At 39.2% G+C, this 21,049-nt stretch overlaps 1 protein-coding gene across 1 annotated transcript; it reads left to right on the forward strand.

The window, feature by feature from the left end:
* The first annotated feature begins 1,133 nt into the window (after positions 1-1,133).
* LOC121628195 lies at positions 1,134-13,114 on the forward strand. Its single transcript, XM_041967153.1, has 21 exons — positions 1,134-1,222; positions 3,887-4,034; positions 4,604-4,740; positions 6,607-6,664; positions 6,870-7,015; positions 7,909-8,749; positions 8,887-9,008; positions 9,311-9,424; positions 9,804-9,861; positions 10,177-10,305; positions 10,440-10,547; positions 10,619-10,789; positions 10,890-10,970; positions 11,120-11,377; positions 11,451-11,525; positions 11,604-11,737; positions 11,830-11,964; positions 12,095-12,152; positions 12,273-12,353; positions 12,445-12,513; positions 12,924-13,114. The coding sequence occupies exons 2-21, from the start codon at positions 3,962-3,964 to the stop codon at positions 12,977-12,979; spliced, it is 2,904 nt and encodes a 967-aa protein (XP_041823087.1). The 5' UTR covers positions 1,134-1,222; positions 3,887-3,961; the 3' UTR covers positions 12,980-13,114.
* Positions 13,115-21,049: the final 7,935 nt, after the last annotated feature.

The raw sequence follows: 21,049 nt of genomic DNA on the forward strand, positions 1-21,049 counted from the left end.
GCGAGGCGTGACCATGTCCTCCTCGGCGCTGAAACAAAGAAAAGTGGAAAAAAAAAAGACAACAAAAAGAATAAAACTAACAAAAAACAAAGTAAAAACCGCTCTGCTGTCCTAATAAATACTTCCTCTTTTATTTATTAATTTATTTTTTTATTCTGGTACAGGAGTCTCATTTTTTGTGCTGGCTATCTTAAAATAATTTGGTCAGCCATTTCCTGGTGTTTGTTAGATTCAGTACTTTTCTCGGAGACGTTTGAACTCCACATGGGCTATGCTGGCTGGAGCTCCTGGGGTTGTGTAGCCAATCGATAGCTCTCATCAAAGGTGGACCGAAGCATCTATTAAAAGCCCAGGGCCTCGCTGTTGTAGGGGAAAGGGGGGGGGGGGGTAGTTTGAACAATTTTCCCACTGCATTATGTGTGAGTGTGTGAAAGTGCTGGTCTGCGATGAGTTATTGAGCCACTGTTCTCCTTGACACTCTCCTGAGAGACAGTCTGCAAGAGTAACTCTGAACTACTGTTTTCCTAACACACAAACGATCAATATGGAATGGCTTCGAGTCTGTTCACAAAAGAAGAACCTCACAACAACCGAGTATGACATGCAATATGTCTAATGAATATACAACTGTGACACTGTGGTGGCAGTGATTCTGAGAAATGATGAGTAAAGGACGGATTGAGGGATTTTTTTTTATTTAAAGGCAGTGAAATAAGCACCTCGCCTTGAGAGAGAGTGACACACTGGAGATCAAGTAAAGAGATTTCACCGGGTATCTTTGTGTAGGTAAGCTCATGGAGATTAAAGTTACACTATGGAAGATGTGAGAGCTTCCTAACACTTTACACCATTTGCTCTTCATTACTGAACTTTTCCTCCATCACACTGAAGTTGGGAAAAACTCAAACTTATAGCATCCAGTTTAATCTCATCAGGGCATCAAGTGAGTGCAATTTACTGCATTATTGGAAGTTGGATAAATCTTTTATTTCAAGGCAAAATGAAATATGATTGCATAAACTTTACCACAAGAATATGAGAATAGGGCCCAGCTGTATACTTAATACAAATGATGTTGATAATGCTCGACACGTGATCGAGCAGACTGCTCGAGCATAACATCCCTACACAGGAGTCGACAGTGAAGAGGCATCATCAAAACAACCCGGAGCAACGAGGCGCGTCCGCCAAAATAAGGCTTCTTAAATGCTTATCAAATGTGGTAAGTTATGGATTTTTCAGTAGTTCGCAGTGCTAATAAATGTGTATTGTTAGACCTTTTGTTGTTTGTTAATCTCCTTTGTCATATATGTATTTATGTTTTCTCATTTTTCGTCAGTTCATTTTTCATACCTATTAATTAGCTAATAAACTTTTTACAGTCGACCTTTTTGACGAAGCCGTAAATTTGCTTATATTAACGTCAACTTTAATCATGACCTAGGTGATTTAATTGAACATTTAAGTGGTTTGGTTGGCTGCTAAGTATAAGTGAGCAAATATTTAAGTGTTAATAACTTTATCTGTGCTGTTCCAGCTCCGATCAGTTACGAGCGCTACTAGCTAAATAAGCTACTAGCTAAAATATCACGAACAAATTCAAACTACATCGTTTCAAGAAAGAGGTTTTAAAAAGTGCAATGGGGGGTCAGTTTTGCTTTATATCACGATACAGTTTTATTTTGCTCATACCCCTTATTATATTTCTCTTATTAATCACAGTATTAATTTCTGGTCGCTCAAACGAACAGTTAAGACAACGGTTAGAGTACGGTGCTGTGCCAGAAAGTGATCGTCTGCCAGAAACTGATAAAACGGTGCTAATGAGGTACCAGTTGCCCAGTAATCTGTACGGTATAGCTCTTGAAATAAATCAGAGCACTTTAATGTAGATTCTGCATTTTATTAACAAGAAATGTACTGCAATCAATAAAAGGAAATGCCATGAACGTCAGTGGGGATGAAACTTTGTAAATCAACACAAATCCTATACTAACTGGACTTTACATTTTAGAAATAAAACAATCATAAGGCAAAGACATGAAGCCTAAACAGTGAGGCAGAAACATGCCTGAATATCGTTTCTGATCACTGCGCCTCTTCCTCTGCAGACGTAATTAATCCGTTAAAGCACTGACAGAAGTCAATGTGGACATACTGTCACTTGCATTTGCGTGCTGTCAGTTTTACACTGAGAGGAAAGAGACCAGAGAGAAACAGAGCAACAAGACCTTAACAGGCTGTGCAGCTATCTAATCAGTTGTTGGCAAACATCCCCTTAAAGCAACAGTGCTGTCAGGGAAGGACATGTATTAGCAAAGATTGTGAAGTTGCAACTGAATACAACTTTTAAAACCATTGTTTATTTGTTAGTTTCCTGTTTTATAGTCAAAATCCTCACTTACCTTAAATTTCTTGGGTTATTTTACTTGCTCTCCTTGAAGTGTTGATGCTTTTTGATGGTCTAATCAGCCCTAATTAGTTTCAGCTGTGTCTTGTTATCTACCAGTTTCTTGTGTATTTATTCACCTGGGTTTCCTTCTTTTTTTTTAGATGGAAGTTTGTCAGGGTTTCTCTTTGCAAATATCTGTACTGTTCCCTTGTCTTATCAATACTCTAATACTCTGTTCTTTTGTATACTCATCCACTTTCTGATCTTTGTCCTGTTAAGGATCTGGATTGTTTTCTTTATTGCTAGAAATCAACCCATGCTTGATCCAAACTTTTTTTTAAATATTATTATTAATCACCTGCATGATTTCTTTTGCGGATGACATTGATTCTAAGTTAAACCTACTTTACTCTCTTTCACCTTCTCTTGTGACTGTGTTTAAGTATTTTCCTTTTTGTTTTGACTTAATATTAGCATTTTAATTAAAAACTGAACAAAATATGGGCTGAGCAGGCACAACATACCATTTGGATGACCTCAACAAGGTGAGTTTTTTTTCCCCCTCCTTTAAGCCTTGAGATAAGTCAAGGTATACACCCAGGACTCACGTTGAAAGTGTGGTTGTCGCAGTTGCCATTACTTTTAGTTGATTTGCACTTAACTCATCAGCAGACAGTACCAACTCTTTATTTGCTCTGTGAGCTCCTGCTCCAAGCTCAGTTGCGCAGTTGTCTGTCATGCCAGTTTCAATCTGATCTTGTTTTTTATCCATTAGTACTGGATACTAGTTGCTGTCCGGCCTGTGTTTCTATTCAGTGTCAGAGGGCGTGCCAGGTTCCTGCCTTTATGACTCTGGCGCCACCCTCCAGACTGAACCAGAACTTTCACAGCGGTGCTTTCAGCAGCACAGTGCTTTAGCTTTACATTTATCTAAAGGTATTGGGCTTCTGCTGCTGAGCACCCTGGCTAATCTTTCATATCAAATGTGTTGAGAAGCATCTCTCCTGTTCTCAGGTCAGATGACTAAATAAAGGGGGAAGCCCTGTTGCCTTTCTGTCCCGCAACTAAGATGTGCACACAGAAGAGGTTGTTGGTTTCCGTTGCAGATTTTGTTCTATAGTAGAATCTACTCGGAGACCCTGTGGGTGCCACACAGTCATTGCTGGTTGTTTCCTGCTTTCTGCCTACACTTAAACTTTTACTTATTGTGTTGAAGGGTTTTGTTTTCTCACATTTTGCCTTTGCAGTTTGTCTTTTTGTCCTAATTTCATGACCCAGGCATTTCTTAGTTTTTGAAAGTTTTTGCCAACCATCTATGTTTTTTAAATTAAGAGTTGAGATTGTTTTTGTTTTTTTTTCCTTGTTAGCTAAAGGTGAGTCAGAACAGAGGAATTCTGAAAACACTCTGGGGAGGAGGCAGTACAATAGATGTCTCTGATACATCAGATATTTAACCTGTTCTTGAAATTTTTATTTTTTTTTGTGTGTGTGTAGGATAATTTCCATCGAAATTCTGAGACTGTTCTGGGCTTGAAGAAACGGACAGCATTCATTCAGCCCATATCCCAAATGAAGAGATCCTTTCCTTCTAAAGAAAAAGCAATGGTCAAGCCCACCCGTGAGGTGTACTTGTTCCCAGGAGGTGAGCATGTAAATTGATTTTAGCAGAAACAAAATTTTGATACTTCTCACTTATTCCCTTGTGATGCTGATGAAGAACACAGAGGGTACTAAAGTTAATATAATGACTCTCAGAAAAAGGGTTTTTTGTTCTGGGTCTCATACATCTTATCTTTATTCTTCAGCTGAAGAATAAACCTTTTTAAAAAGTCACGTGAGGAATTGTCCACACAAAATGAATATAAGTAATATGTTTGGTTTTTTTTTGTTTTTTCATCTGAATTGGCTTTAAGTGAAACATTTTTATTCCAACAGTCATCTTGTCATCTACAAAAAGGGAAGACGAAAAACCTTTTTTTAAGCTGACAATGCCTAAAATAAATCTGGCTAAGATAAGCCAAATACAGTAATGAGGCGTTTAGAGTGACACAAGCAGGTTTTGGCAAATTTGCCAATCTTTGAAGTCTTGGATTCCCTCCTTCCCTTATTTAACATATTCTCAGCTCAATTAGCACTTTGTTTGTCCAAACATGAAATTCAGACATCAGTAATTACTGGTTTAGATGAATTTGTCTGTCTGTCTCCTCCCAGTTTCAACTAAGCTTTTTGAATGTCGTCGTGATAAACATGATTCAGTGTACCTCTGTGGAAGGTGCTCTCGGAAAATCGCAGAAGAGGACATAGTCGACCATGTTACTGACTTAAACCACCAGAAGATGCGTCGAGTGGTGAGTAGATGTTAAAATTAGCTTTTTAGTCTAAATGTAATCTGTATGTAAACAGTCTGTTTATTGTTAATGGTTCTGCCCACAATCACTTTCTGTAAGAACTGCAGAAAATCTACAAAACTAATAGTCTAGTTGTTGGTGGCATGCTGAGCTGGATGTTGGATCTTCTAATAGCTGGTACACTCAAGGATTTTTTTTTTTTTTTTTTTTTTTTATAAATCTAAAAAGATTTATTTGAGACCTCACACATGAATGTTTTGATCATACTGTGTGTGGTGTGCTCCAATAATCTCAGCACAGAAGAACACACACACACACACACATAACAATGCTGTCCCGCAGCTGATCTAGAATCTAGTCCTCCGAGCCGGAAATTTCTTGTGATCAAATATTATCTAACAAAAACAAAGAAGAAGAAACCTATCAAAAACAGGGAAAAAAGAAGAACCATGGCAACAACTGGAAAACGCAACGCCCAGCATGGAAGAGGGTATACAAGACAAGGGAATGGTGGTGGTCTTGGGACTATTAACAGGAAAAAAAACCTGAACTGAAAAAAAAATAAGACTGGACAGCGTGAAGAAGGACTTTATATCCTTCCTTGCTCTCCAGTCAGCTCGCTCTCTGATTGGCTACATTCCATTCCACGTCACACTCCACACAGTTACAACTCGGAAGTCGTCAACTTTCCACACACGTGAAATATTGAACATGTTCAATACTTCTGATTGTTGGCCGCGACCCGTTTTGGAGCCGATTATCTGGACGAATTCATTCTTTACACACCTGAAAGCAAATAATCATTTTAGAGGAAAATTCTATAAGACTTAAGATAATCTGGTGTTTGCCATCCTTGGTTGGGAAGGGGCAAAATTGGGACAAAAACAGCCCGATATTCTTTGTGTGTACCTAGCTTAACTCGACCAACATCCATTTTATCTGGTTAGGAGGCAAGGGCTAGTGGGTCTGGCTTCCAAATAAACACAACTTATGGCTTGGTTGGTGGCAGAGTTGGATGAACAGACGCTTCTTAAATGCAGGTTACAGAGTGGAAACTCCACTGTTGTCTTAAAGCAAGGATTGCAGTGTCTGGGGAGTTCACATGCTCTCCCTGGATCATTCTGCTTGTGTGGGTTTTTATTTGAGCTCTCCAGCTTCCACCCAAAGTCCAGAAAAAATGTGTTAGGTTAATTTAACTTTTCTAAATTAACTTTAAGTGTGTGCTCTGTAGTGTCTGGCTGTCTGTTCATAGCCTGTCCTGTACCATATCACTCTGGTTCTCTGATCTCTGCACTGGTTTCAAGTTAAACAAAGAATGATGTGTGAATTGGTGGTGGGGGGTATGTTGAATTGATATACATCAATACTGTACATTGACAGTATTAATGTATTTCCTATTGACATCTGTACCATAACTACCTCACTGTAAATATTCCGTTGTCAGTTTCTCTTTCTTTAGCTTGTTTGGTTTCCATTTAATTATTCTTAGTGTTAAGTATCCTAATTAATGTTTCTTCTGCACCTTGCTATAATGCTTTTAATGTCCTATGTAAAGTACATTGAGTTGTCTTGTACATCAGATGTGCTACACACATGTGCATTGCCTTACAATATGACACGTGCTCTTCACTCATTCAGCAAGCAGGACAGTGTGGCAAGCTTCAAGTTCAATAAGTGACATTCAATATAGCTTTAAACTCACTAGTATGACAGAGAATCAGATTCTGAATGAACTTACAAGTATGACTAACTGTTTTCCGTCAACAATGAAGAGTTTATGGGGTAATGTGTCATATGTTTGTTTTCAACACTAACATGACCGAGGTAAGAAAACTGCTCACTAACGCATTTTATTGTCTACTTCAGGTTGTTAATGTTGGTGAAAAAACATACAACAATATTTCAAAGCAAAGCTTTTACACAGGTAAGGGCAAACCAACTTTTGCAAAGATTTGATTCTTCTGGTTTAGTTTCTGTGTGTGTGTGTGTGTGTGTGTGTGTGTGTGTGTGTTTTTAAAAAAAAAAAAAATCACAAATGTTTTTTTTTTTTTTTTTTTTTTTACGTAATTATTATATGAGAGCCTGAACATCTGATGTGCAGCATTTTTAATAAGTTTTCTTCTCCACAGCCCTTCACACACTGAAGGCCCTTAATCTTCAACGCAACAGTTTGAATATACGCACTTCAGCTTCAAAACCATCATCTGCTAGACCTGGTAACGCCTCAGCAGCACTTCATGTTCAGCATGTCGGCTCTACAGTGGACAACTTCGAGGTCAATTGTTTGTTTGTCTCCATCCCCCCAGCCCCGGCATATGTGCGGAGGTGGTCGGAAAATTTATGATCTAAACCTAATGTCGTCCTGCATGTGGTAATTTAGGTGGCAAACCTAAGAATCTTTTAAACCTAGCTAGTCCATTTAAAATACAATCTTAGGTACAGGTGATAATTTTATGATACGACTTAAGACAAAGTATCTCTTCAAATAGACACTTTTTTTTGCAGTTCAGTTCTCCTTCAATGGGTCAGACTGGAATAACATGCAAGAAATGTAAAGGTCAAGTGAAAAAGAAAAGAGTAGCACAGACAAAACTCTGCACAAAGCCCTTAGTGTTTCTGTCTTTTTTTTTTTTTTTTTTTTTTTTTTTTTTTTTTAAAAAAAGGGCACTTGTACAGTAAAATAGCTTACAAAGCAGGGTTTTTCTTTTTTTTTTTTCTTTTTTTTTTTTTTTTTTTTTTTTTTTTTTTCTCCTCCCCAGACAGTTTCATGACCAGGGAACTTCTTGTTCCACGCACTTGTTGCTCAGACACATCCTACAAATGTTAACTGGATTGCTAGTTTCCTTAGCTCATAGAGGGACCAAAGGGGAAGTGTCTGATGTTGTACTAAGTTCAAAGTCAGCTGAGAATAGTGACTAGTGCATCAGGTCGGGTAGGAAAGCAGAAATTCCCCTACAAGTGCCCAGAGGAGAGTTTAAATGCAGAGGTTCTGAAAACTCTCAAACAGAAGCAAAGACATTTAAGTGTGTAGATGGCACTAAAGCTGGTTGCTTAATGTTTTGCTGTACATTAGTATGTGTAATTCATCTGATTGCTGTGAAACTGTTTCTGCAGTATAACAGATGAAAATGATCAGTCTATTTTTATTTTTTAATTTATTTTTTAAAGGTTGTGGATCAGGAGAGGAACAGTCCAGCAGACAGAGTCAGACACATGCCAATGACCAAGAGAGTCCAAGTCCCCTCCTCTGAAGCTCAAACCAAGACTTTTATGAAGTTGTCCACGTCAGCTGGCAGTTTTCATCATTATCAGTCTAACAATTTTGGTAAGCGGGCCTTAAATGTGCCCGCAAAAGGGTCGCATGTTGTCCGCTTGCTGCCTTATTCCAGAAGAAATGGCTCCAAAGATGTTACTCCAAGTGCAATCTGTAAAAAAGCTGCAACTCCTCCTAAAATGAAAAGGTCAGCAGTTATCTCCCCCAGTATGCCAACCATATCTAAATGTATAAAAACTTCATCCGCAAGGATGGGAACCAATTCAAGTGCAACCTTCTCTAGAATGGCCTCAACCTCAAAAATTGTACCCATGTCCAGAACACTGGAAGGAGAAAGAACTGCAACCAAAGCTAAATCTGCTTCATTTAATGCTGCAAGAGCCACAGGGCTGCATGAAGCTACCTGCAGAACTGACGCCTTATCAAGGCATAAAAATACTCCCAGAAGTACTGCAGCCAACACCTCAACCATCTTTCAAACCAAGTTAACATCTGTGGCTACTCCTAAAGGTCCTAAACCTGGCTCTGAAAATGCTAATGCTTCTAAAAATGCACATATGGAGAATTCATTGAAGGCAAATGCCGCTATTGGACCACATGCTCATAAGGGAAACCCACCTGCTGCTCCTCACCTGAAAACTACCTTGCCTGCAGCATCTGAGCACAAAAGGCAACATAAAGAGCCTTCTCATACATCTGCAGGGACCAAGCAAAGTGGAAACCATCCTAAAGTCGGCAAGTGTTTTGGTTTTTAATATCAGAAATAAGTAACTCTAAAATCACTAGAATACATTATTATTTTTTTTTTTTTTTTTATCAAGTCTGCCCCCCCCCCCCCTTTTTTTTTTTTTTCCTCTCTCTCTTCTACACAGGCTTAAATCAACTCATTATTGTGTCATGGGAAGGAAAGCAGCAAGTCTACTGTCAACTGTGTTCAGTCAGGTTAAAACGATCTGATCACCCTCTCAGTTTAGGCCACCAGTATAACTATGTGGTACGTAGCTCATGAGGACTTGTGGAAAATGTACATGCTATTCTTTACTTCAACTTCTGTGATTTGTATTGTGACATATCGCTTAAATTACAGAAATGTTGAAGAGGCCTGGATTGATATTACTACTTGCATTATTTTAACTTTTTTTTTTTTTTTTTTAACTGGACCATTTTTATTTGGTAGAACTTAAAATCTTTTAAAAAATATCATGTTTTATAACACTTGAGTTGCCATGGACTGACATGGGTGTGGCTGGGAAAACAGGCCAGATGTTAACTGTGTGCTTTTTATCTCCTTATTAGAAAATGAAGTACCCTGGATGGACTTCAACTCAGGCAGAGTTGGAAAGCAAGCTGAAAAATATAGTAGCCCATCTGGCTGAGGTTGAGAAAAATTTAGGATCTCAGAATGCCCAGGTGATGCACCCAAATCTAAACTTGCAGTTTGTGGCTAATTTTTTACTTGTTATTAAGTCACTCTTGCAGAATGTTGCTGAACATTTTTATTGTTGGAAAATGGTTTAACTCCTGATTTTCTGAAACATGATTGGGGAAAAGAAAAAAGTAGCTGTGCCTAAATAAGTGTGGTATTCAGACTGTGGAGCCATTACTGACATTTAAAACAATCCTCAGTGATTAAACTATTCTATACTAAGTTGAAGTGCTGTTTTAACCCACATTTTTTGTTTATTATTTTATTTGTTGTTTTTTTTTAATAAGTATCATGTTTTAGTAAAAGCATCTCAGACTTAATCTTGAGGGGATGAAAATATCAAATTTTTATTTCTCTGTATAGAAAGTGGAAGTAAAGAAGGACGTGTACCAAAAGCTGGCTCTTCTTCCAGAAAATGAAGGTATGAGTACTGTTTTCTTGTTTTGTTTTTTTTTGTTAAAAAAAAAAAAGAAAAACATCACTGGAGTTTCACAAATTTGGTCAAACCATCATTAATTTTGATTCCTGGAGACATTTTCCATTGCATTGTTTCACTGAGCTCGTACAGTGTCAGGATTTATTTAAAAACTTAAAGAACTAACATGTTGGCATGAAAGCGTTTTTTGGACAGTTATTTATATAAATGCATTCTTTCAGAAACTGCTTTTCAATCCTGTGGAGTTGGATTTCTTATATTGTATAATTTTGTCCTGGTTTTCTGTCTCTTGATCCTCAGCTGTTGAAAGGGTAAAAGTCTTGGTGAGGCCGAGAGACCCACGGGTCACCTTTTCCTCTTCAGAAGATACTGCAGAGGTGGTGAGACGGGAAGTTACTAGTCCATGTGAAGTTTCAAGCTCAGATGATGGTAAATTAAAGTTGGATCTGATTTTATCCACACTTTAGTATTTTCTTTTAACCAGAACCTGGTTTCTGGGCTTTTTTTTTGACTAAATGACAAAACAGAGATGATTAATCTCAATTAACATTTTAACTAAACAGTCTCAGGAGCACTGGTCCCATTCAGTGAGATGCCAGGATTTTCTGCCAAGAGCCAGCTAATGCAGGAAACTAAAACTGACCGACAAAAACTATTGGACCAGATCACAGGTGAGAACTCGAATATAAAAAGTTCATGAAGACTAAGTGATGCAAATTTCACCTTGTAAATTTTTCATCAGAAAAGAAGTGCCGTTTGACAACAGAAAATGATCTGGCTGTATATCAGTCCGTACGAGGCCAAAGCTTAGATGGTGATCGGATTCATCACCAGCTTCCGTCATCCGGAGCTTTGAATAAAAAGCATCCATTGCCCATCCCAGCTGCTAGCAGTCAAGCTGAGGTCAAGGCAGGTAAAATGAATTTGTCATTCAACATTATCCACGTGAATTTGGTGGTGGGTAAAAGTTAATTTCCATATGAACAATTGCACTACCTCTGCCCGATTTTCAGAAACCGTCAAGCATGAACCACTTGAGCCTGATGGAGATGCTCAGCCGCACAGTGAAATCACGCTATTGACACAGACTCCTGGTAAATGAGTTATTTCACTTTCTGTGTGGTGGTGTGTTTTTTTTTTTTTTTTTTTTATTTTTAATTATTAAATGTTTGTATGCAAAGAGGAGATCAATATGCAGTTTGCGTTACTACACATTTACACAAACCCTTCCATCTAATTTCAGTGATCAAAGTTGAAAAAACTGATCATTCACAGCCTCTTGTGAATCCTGACATCAGACAAGAGCAGAAGAGTGATCAAACTTCAAGGGAGCCACAGAATGATCTAGAAAGTAAACAGAAATTAACACCTTATCAAATCAACAGTCCAAATCTGGAGGCTGCTACAGTGAGTACAGGACAGCTGGACCTGTCTGGACCAAGCCACTCTGAAGGACCCAGAGAGCCCAAAATATCACAGGCATTCACAGTAACTTCAGCTGGTTAGTGTTTAGCATTCAAGCATCATGTAATTTAGTCATTAAATGAATTTTTAATGATGGGTGAATGTTACAGGGAGAATAATTCAGGGCTCCAGTCATCTGTCCATTTTCTTGAAAGCAAGTCGACAGGACGCTAAACCCATCATTGGTGAGTGTGTCCATCTTACACATCACTTTCTTTTTGCTACCCCAACATCCAGTGTGGTAAATGATGTGTCCTCATCAGGAATGGATTTGGTGTGGGAGTGTCGAGGGATGTCTCTGGAAACATTCTTTCTTTGTGAAAGCTGTGAGGAAACGGTTTCATGCCGCGACATCTGTCAGCACATGGCCAGCCTTGATCACGAGCTCAAATACATAGTATGTGTCTCAATGCACTGCCGACCGGATTAAAAAATGCATTGATCATATATTTGAACATATTTGGAAATTATAATTTACATATTTTTCAGTGGAGAAAACACCCTGAGTTTCTAAGGATGTTCTGGCATGATGAAAGTTTGCCCTCTTCTGAGAAAGAGGATCTTGTAAAGCGCATTGTGAAAGAGCTCTCAGAGCGGGAGCGTTTCCACAAGGTGGACGCACAGGTACCTTTTTTGTTTTTCCTTAAGTATATAAATTGTTTTATTGAAAACTTTAAGATATGCTCATATAATTGCATATATCTGTGAAATGTTAAATATTTCATTCCTTTTTTTGTGTTTGTGGGTTTTCAAGTGTGTATTGCTGGGAAAGGAGCTGCACCAGTTTGTCAAAACATCTTCATTTTGTGAAGGTATCTTCCAGATTAATTAGATACTCTTTGTAGTTTATGAATGAAAGAAATGTACAAAAACTGAGATGAAACCTGCTTTTTTTTTTTTTTTTTTTTTTTTTTTTTTTTTTTTTTTTAAAGCTCTGAAAATGGTGTGTGATATAAAAGATGAGGAAAAACCAAACATAGTCTTTCTACCCATCAATACGAGGCAGAAATCCAGTAAGTCTCACCAGCTCAGTCTTCGATTGTTTTCTAAATAACATTGCCAAAAGAGCAGGAATATGGGTAGAAACCTGTTTCTGTTACACAGGCCAGCAGCCAGAAGACTGCTATAGCCTTGTCCTAAAGGAACAGATGACAGACCAAAGAAGTGACAGTGGTAAGCTTGAATACTATACATTCTGGCTCTGTACATAATGGTTAAAATTAGACACTGTTTGGACAGTTTCCCTCAGTTTATCTGCAGTTCACACCTGCATTTTGCACTAGGTGATTCTTGGTTTAAAATTTGCACCACAGCTGGAAATGCTAGAAATGTGCATCCAGGTAGAGCACAGAGACCGTGTTGCAAATAGTAAGGAAATTTGCTGCTTTTTGTCTTGTACCCCGTGTCCAAACTTCTGGTTGTTAGGGTTATGACACAATTGAGAGGGATTTCTCAATTTCCCTTGGAAGCTGAACTGAAACCAGATATGTCTCTTTCTGAAAAGATGTCCACAGTTGGAGGATTGGAGGTCAAAGGAGTCTTAAAATCATTTGGGTGTGACCTGTTCTCTGTCCTCTCTAAAGGCTGTCTGTCTCTCCAGGAGTCTCAAGTCGTCTGGAAGGGAACTATTCTCCTGTAAAGGCAGAGTCTGTCTCTCCAGTCCCCGTTGTTGGCACATGTTTTACTCTTCAAGACACTCGCGATGGTCTTTATCTGCAACCAGAATTCAAACCTGCAATCTCTCAGTTCCCAAAATCTGATGTAAAACAAGAAGTAGTCTTTGAATCGGCCTCTCTTGCCACTGTTGGTTCAACGATCAGTCAAAACCCAGAGATGTTACCCAGAAATAAATGTCCTCCAAGCAGGAAAAGGCCAGTGGATACATCAGAGGATCCTTTGCCAGCTAAATGTATATCCAGCCCAGTGCAGGTTAAGGGTGAGCCTAGCTCCCCATCAATCTCTGAGTTCCCTTCAGTTAATCCTGCTGTGAACTCTACCCCCCAGTTTCTGAATTATGAAGACACAAGACCCATTCACAATGAATCTGCCGTGAACTGGAGTTTGTTTTCAGAGCTAATATCTCTGTTGAAAAAAAGCAACTTCCAGTTGAAGACACATCCCTCTGGATCAGTGCCAGATCATCCTGTCAACCCCTGTGCTAGCAGCTCATCTGAAACTGTGGCAAGCAGATGGGATTCAAAAATGGTGAAGACTAAATCTGAAGCTGTAATGAACAAAAGAAGATGGGATTCAAAATGTCTGCAAGTTAAAGCTACAGTAAGCAAAACAAACTCTAACTCAGTAGAAGGGATGAAAACAGAAGCTCCTGTAGACTTGGAGTATGAGAACCACACTGGTGTACACTCTGCTTCGGCCAGCAACTAATCTTGAGAATCGTGAGAGAGGCAACCTTCCAGTTAAAGCTACTGAAAACAAAGCTGCCAGTGCAGTAGTAACCTCTGCTGACCCAAAACCTAAATGAACCAGACCACACTGAAGCAAACAATGGTCATCAGACCATTTTCAACACAGACCAATTATCCAGTCCCACTGGCAGTGGCAGTTCTGAGAGGATGAGGTGCAAACTGTCTATTGTACAATGAGAAGGTTCTTTCTTCTCAGAATGTTGCTAAAGTCTGCTGCATTTTATTAATAATGTTTGTCAGCATTTCCTCTTTTTTTTTTTTTTTTTTATAAACATTGTTTAGCAACAGGGAGAAATTTATGTTTGTTTAGACAAAAAAAACTAAAGCAACTGACTGAAAGCTTCTGTGTAACATTTGTAATAAGGGCAAATAACTCAGTTTATAAGAATTGCCTATTTATCAACATGTTATAATTTTTTTTAGTAGCAGTGTTTAACTGATTGAGTACTTTTAACATTTTGTGTGTGTGTGTGTGTGTGTGTGTGTGAGAGAGAGAGGTTTGTTCGTTCACCTGTTTAGTTTAGCGGTCAGGAATAGACGCCATCTTAGCCAGTGTTTGTATGAAAGAGAGAACTGTTCTGTTCTTTTTTGGTCCCTCTCAAGATACCTGTGTTAGTGGTTATATTCATCGCTTGCTTAGATGTGACTTTAAAATACTTGCTGCTCCTACTATTGAGTTAAAGAAGTTCTGTTAAACCACAGAAAGGCATTTTCAGTGTTTAAGATTGATTATTCCATGTGAATAAAAAGGGAAAGTAATAGAAACTATTGTGATGTTTTACTCTTCTGTCTTTCATGTGAACAGGGAGTAGTGAAACATGTTTTTACTTATTTTTATTATTTATTTCACTGATGGATAAAACCATCGGAAAGTTTCTGCCTTTCAATCAGAAATTTGGCAGTTTGATTACAAGCACCATGTGTCAAAATGCCTAAGACAAGACACTGAATGGCCATATTGCCCAAAAGTATTGTGTGTGTGTGTGTATATATGGAGTAAGACATCTATCATTGAGAAATGCACTCTTAAGTGCTTTTCAGTACCTATTAAAGGTAAAAAGGCCTGATTTAGTATTATTTACCATATCTCCAGTCTTCTCAGCTTTCATGTACATATTTTATCCACCACACCACTAAAACACAAACTTAAAAGCAATTATAAATTAAATTGGTTCATTTTAATTAATGATAAACGATATTCTGAATAGTTTCATTAATGCTTTATTTTTAAGGTACACAGACCAAGTCAGTCAATTTCTGAATGCACAGGAGTTGGCAGAGGGGAATTACAAGTAGGCCTCAATAAGCCAAGTTTATAGCAACATTGAGCAGCTGTCACATCTCTCCATAAGCCTTTTGTAGTGTCCAATTATGAGCATTATGTTGGCAGTGTAATCACATTTAGATGCATTAAGCACATTTAAGCATTAGGGTCTGTTTCTTTAAATCAATTGACAGGAGACTGCACCTGTTGCTTTCTATATGATGGTTTCAGGGGTGGCGTCAAGTAATTTAAGGAAAGTTCAGTGAACATATATAAGCCCACTGGTACACATGGCCAGTGGGATCCTCGACATTGGCTTAGAGACCTCAGATTCTGCAGATCTGTTTAAGATGTCACTTTGTAATAAACTTTTTTTTATTGTTCATTAAGCTGGTGTCCTGAGCTTTATTTATTTATTTTTTAAATGGCATCGCAAACCAGAAAGGTCACCACTTATTAATCTACTCAGCAGATATTGGTTCTGCTGCATCTGTGGAGATTTTGGTGAGAATTCTGTAATATAAGTTTTATTCATTGCAAAGAAGATCACTTCATCATAAAGTGATGTTTAATTGGACTGAGATTACAAATCTTGGAGTCATAATGACTTGAACTTAATGTCAGACACTTTTTCCATTGCTCCATGGTTCAATTCTGATGCTGGCATGCAGTAGATCATGGGCACCTTCACCATTCTCCAGCTACACAGCCCCATACAACACAGTGCAGTGTACAATGGGATGTAATGGCACTGTATTGGAAACAAGCTACTTTTTTAAAAAGCTCATTTACCCACTGAATAATGAATGACATAGGCCAACTCTATTTCCCAACATGCATCATTGAGCTTTGGCTGCCTATAATCTTGTCATTGGTTCAGCAGTTTTCCCCCCTCTGATCAATTTTGGTGGGTTTTGACCACTACAGACCAAGAAAAAAAAAAAAGAGGTGTAGAGATGTTATGACCCATGAAACCATTATAATTTGACCCATGTCCTAATAGCCCAAATCCTTAAACTTTTCAATGTCCTCCAGCTTCCAACACATCAACTTCAAGGAGATTTTTTTTTTTTTTTTGCTGGCTAATATCGTCTAGCCACTGCATGGTGTCGAGATTAAATACATTTTTCACTTCATCTGTCCATGATTATATTATGACTTATTGCTCCAAATCCATTTGCAGTTTTATAGTTTTATAAACCAACTTTTTGGGTGAGGGTTAGAGATTACCTCTATAAATGGTCATGCAAAAAAACAAAAAACAAAACAAAAAACACCCAACCCTGACTAAAGTAAGCCTAAAATATTTGCAGTTAAAATTCAGGTTAATCCCACAGCATCCTCACATACAATATGATGCCATAATTACGATATATTAAATCACAGAGTCTCTGTTTCACATATGTTGAAGCTAATGCTTTTTTCTGTTGTAAGAAGGGGGAGATGTAATAATGTTATACAACAGCACTTTTTTGCCAGCTGGTCTGTGTGCTCTGGCTCATCTTAAGCCATTACAATCAATCATGCTTTCTCTAAAAGCTTCTGGTCCAATTTCAACCTTACTATATGTGGCGTAGTGATATGAGGTGATGAGTGGTATTGTCAAGAAATAGAGATGGAAGATTAAAGCTATTAATGCTTTATTTAAAATGGTGGGACTTGGGAGACCGACAACCCCACCTGGAGTGTAGGACTCGCTCCTGTTGAGTGGACAGAGACGTGGGTGCAGATTAAATGTTTATTTAATACAAAAGAATCTAACTAAAGTGAAATCATACAATTATTAAAACACCATTCCAGCTAAAAATAATAGCTAAAAGTTAAGTGGCTATGAGACTAGCTGGGGCCACAAGTGGAAGGCAGCTTGCAGGGGGAAGTGCCCAGGTGTGCTACCACTCAAGTCGTGAACACAACAAACCTCACTGCAAACTTAAAATGCGGAGCCCTCGTGTACCCAGATCCCCAACCACGAGGGCCTAGCCCATCCACCTTATTGCTCCCAGCAGTCTAAAAGAAAAGCACAAGTTAAAATCACAACAAAATAAATCCAGTTTAATACATTTATACAGAAAAAGAAAAGGAAACTACTACTAAATATAAACTAAATGCAGTCCTAACTAACAAAACAGGAAGAACAAAACCAAACAACCACACAAAAACAAAGCAGCAGCAGAAAACCTGCAAGTGAAAAGCAACAAATTAATACAAATCCCAAAAGGTTTCTTTTATCAATATTACCTGCCATCCTACTCACCACCCCTAGAGTCAAAAGCAGACAACAAGCCAGGAGTTCAAAAGGCAGCCACCATCACCACCAATAGCAATCACAGGAAGCAGAGGGAGAAAAAAGGTCAGCAGGTGTCTTATGCTGCTGCTCTAATTAGGAGCCAGTTCTTCAGCTACATTCAGGAAGTCATGTGCTCACCACTACATACATGATACAATTTCAAAATAATTTCAACAAGTTGCAGTCAGAAGTTACAATAAAGGCCACAAACATATGAGGCACACATCAGAGAACGGTTTTGCATGTTTGTATTTTTTAATCTACAAATATTTATTATCTTTAGCTCTGCCTCATGAATGTAGATGGGAACTGTTTTTCATGTTGACATAATTGGAATATTAGTACCAGGAAAAGAGAGCTGAGCTTGGGGCACGTGTCATAGTTATACAAACCTTCATCAAGGCCAGATCTAAGATAAACCCACGTAAAATGCCTCCTCAGTAAATCAGATACAAAAAAAACCCTTGAAAATTAAACTGGATAAAGACCTTCACCTTTGGTTACACTTAGAGCTATCTTAAACTTGGAACACATCATTACAGTCAAGGCAAGGCAAAGCAAATTTATTTGTATAGAACATTTATTGTAAAAGACTATTCAAAGTGCTTTATATAAAACATTAAAAGCATTACAGCAGGGTGCAGGAAGCAATAAATAATGCATTAAAAAACAAAATTTGAAAGAAATAGAATAAATTAAATCAAAACAGAAAGAAAAATGATTAAATAAAAAAATAAATTGCAAGAAATAAAGTTCCAATGTGTGGAATTTAACAGCTGTTTTGATAATAGGCAGCAAATCAGTGATTACGTTCTTTGCCTTACTGGATATACAAGTTTCTTGACAAATACCTGACAAAAACCAGCCTGTGCACCTTCACAGCCATACCACATCTAATCATACCACAAGAAAAGTCGGAAAATTGTGCTTTTGTTTTTTCAAAGTGGTGAATTAACTCAATGTGTAGCACTGCAGTAATGCAAAAAGATACTTACAGCTCATATTCAACAAGTGAACTTTCATTCAGTGTGTTCTGTAACATGTAGCATTTTGTTTTATCTAAAAAATGAAACTCATGGACTGAGACTGATGATAACTGGCCGACTATTTCGCAACAGTTTTGCTGAAGCTTCTGCTTTGTCTCCATCAGTGCATTTCAAGGCCAGTACAAGATAAGTTTCAGCTCACTGATAATCAGTCTCTTGTTTCTTCTCATGCTGTTCCTCATTCTGACGCCCACAGTTGGGGTGTAAATATTAGCAAGGTCGCTACGCAGTGTCTAACTCTTTAACCCCTTGTGACGAAGCCGTCTCGTCACTGACAGCTGTCCCTACTGAGTCCATAAACGCGCACACCGACACACACACACACACACACACACACATACTCGCCTAGTCCTCCAGCCCTTCCGATATCGCAGGTCTGGACACAACGGGGAGCAACAGTACGACATCCTCCAGGTATCACCAGCACAGGGACTGAACAACCAGCAACCGGTAAGACACTGATTTGCTATTATTGTCAGCAGCCTGGACACAAAGCTTCAGTTTGTCCACTGAAAAAAACAAAAGTCACTGGTGCATGTTATGTACCCAGAAATGAGCTGGAACCAACTGAAAATGACAAAATGAGGAAGAGCGCATATAAAACTGTGACAGTGAATGGTGAATCTGTAACAGCACTAATTGACAGTGGTAGCTTTACATCACTCATCAACAGACGTCTTGTTCCAGTTGGTAGGATGGACTACAGTAATACCACAGACATTGTGTGTGTTCATGGAGATAATCATGCTTACCCTCAGACTGAAATAACTGTGTTAATCGATGAGCAGCCTTATTTTCTGACTGTTGGGGTGGTAGATAATCTGCCTGTGGACCTTCTTTTGGGGAGGGACTTGCCAGTGTTGATGTGTTTGCTACAGAAAGGGGAGACTGATGAAATTGCTGGGACTGATAATGTTGATGCTAACACCAATAATACTGCTAATGCTAATGACCAGGAGTGTGTTTCTTGTCCGGTTATTACTAGAGCCCAGGCAAAGGCTGGGGTCATGCCTCTCCCAGACTTGGATGGTAGTCTGTGTGAGGGGGGCATAAAAGGGCCTAAAAAGTCTAGACGGCAACGTCGTTTTGAAAAACAGCTTGGTATAACTGAACACAATGTACAAGGTTTAAACACAGACAAAATATGGGAGATACCTGAAAATATTGTGGAATTACAGAAGCAAGATAGCACATTGGAGCCCCTGTTTGCCAAGGTGATGGATGTTGGGAATGTTAATCCTGTGGGGAATGATTTCTTTATTGTTGAAAATGGTATATTATATATAAGCAGTGACAACCACAAACGCCTTGTAATCCCAATTAGCTGCAGACCCTTGGTAATGCATTTAGCTCATACTGTTCCATGGGCTGGGCACCTTGGACGACATAAAACTTACATACGCGTTAGCTCACGGTTTTATTGGCCTGGTATGTACACAGACATTCAGTCATACTGCATGACATGCCCAACCTGTCAGAAAACATGTACTCCTCGCAGGTCAGATCGCGCTTGCCTTCAACCACTTCCAGTTATCTCCACACCATTTCGAAGGATTGCCATGGACATTGTTGGACCACTGGTAAAGAGCAGCCAGGGACATCAATACATCCTGGTCATCTGCGACTACGCTACCCGGTACCCTGAAGCCTTTCCCCTGCGCACCATCACTTCTTCAGCCATTGTCCATGCTTTGGTTGAACTGTTTTCCAGAATGGGGATCCCTGATGAGATACTGACAGACCAGGGTACCAATTTCTGCTCCAGACTGATGCAGCAATTCCACAAACAGCTAGGCATCCATGCTATTAAAACCACACCCTACCATCCGCAGACTGATGGACTGGTCGAGAGATTCAACCAGACTTTGAAGCGAATGCTGCAGAAATTTGTGGCTGACACGGGTAAGGACTGGCATCGCTGGTTACCTTTTCTCCTCTTTGCCTATCGTGAGGTTCCTCAAGCATCCACCGGTTTTGCCCCGTTTGAACTCCTGTACGGCTGGGACGTCCAGGGACCCCTGGATCTACTCCGCAAAAGCTGGGAAGGTCCTGCTAGCAACACCGAAGAGAGAGGTGTGGTGCAGTTCATCCTGGAGATGAGAGAACGTTTGGCCAAATACAAAGAAGAAGCAGAAAGTAATTTACAAGAGGCACAACGGACACAAAAGAGATGGTACGACCAGCAGGCACGACAGCGGGACTTCAAACCGGGTCAGAAGGTGCTCCTACTCCTTCCTTCCTCCAACAGTAAACTGTTGTCAAAGTGGCAAGGACCGTACACCATTACCCGGAAAATGGGCCCTGTGACATATGAAGTGCATCATCCTGAGAAGAAGAAGCCGAAACAGACTTACCATGTCAACCTACTAAAGAGATGGAAAGAACCTCAGAATCAGGTGGCGACGGTGGGCCTAGTGGTGAGAGAGGAAGAGTTTGAGAAGGAAAACCCAGGTTGGGACACCTTAACCCAGACTGCAACACCAGTGATTTCCCATCTCACACCAGACCAAGCATCAGACCTTCTACAAGTGTTCCAGGAGGCACCGTCCCTGTTTGGAGCAACACCAGGCAGAACCTCAGTCACGCAGCATGTCATCCGGTTAAAGGACAACCAACCCATCAGACAACGTCCATACCGTGTTCCTCAGCAGCTGGTTGGGAAACTGAAGGAGGAGATCACAACCAT

Source organism: Melanotaenia boesemani, chromosome 17 (assembly GCF_017639745.1).
Source record: "Melanotaenia boesemani isolate fMelBoe1 chromosome 17, fMelBoe1.pri, whole genome shotgun sequence".
Classification (NCBI taxonomy): Eukaryota; Metazoa; Chordata; class Actinopteri; order Atheriniformes; family Melanotaeniidae; genus Melanotaenia; species Melanotaenia boesemani.

Excerpts from the sequence above, each read along its gene's own strand:
- LOC121628195 (XM_041967153.1), top strand. The coding sequence starts at position 3,962 with ATGAAGAGATCCTTTCCTTCTAAAGAAAAAGCAATGGTCAAGCCCACC. Across the intron at positions 9,009-9,310 it reads GCCACCAGTATAACTATGTG|AAAATGAAGTACCCTGGATG; the intron begins GTACGTAGCTCA and ends TCTCCTTATTAG. Across the intron at positions 9,425-9,803 it reads TAGGATCTCAGAATGCCCAG|AAAGTGGAAGTAAAGAAGGA; the intron begins GTGATGCACCCA and ends TTCTCTGTATAG.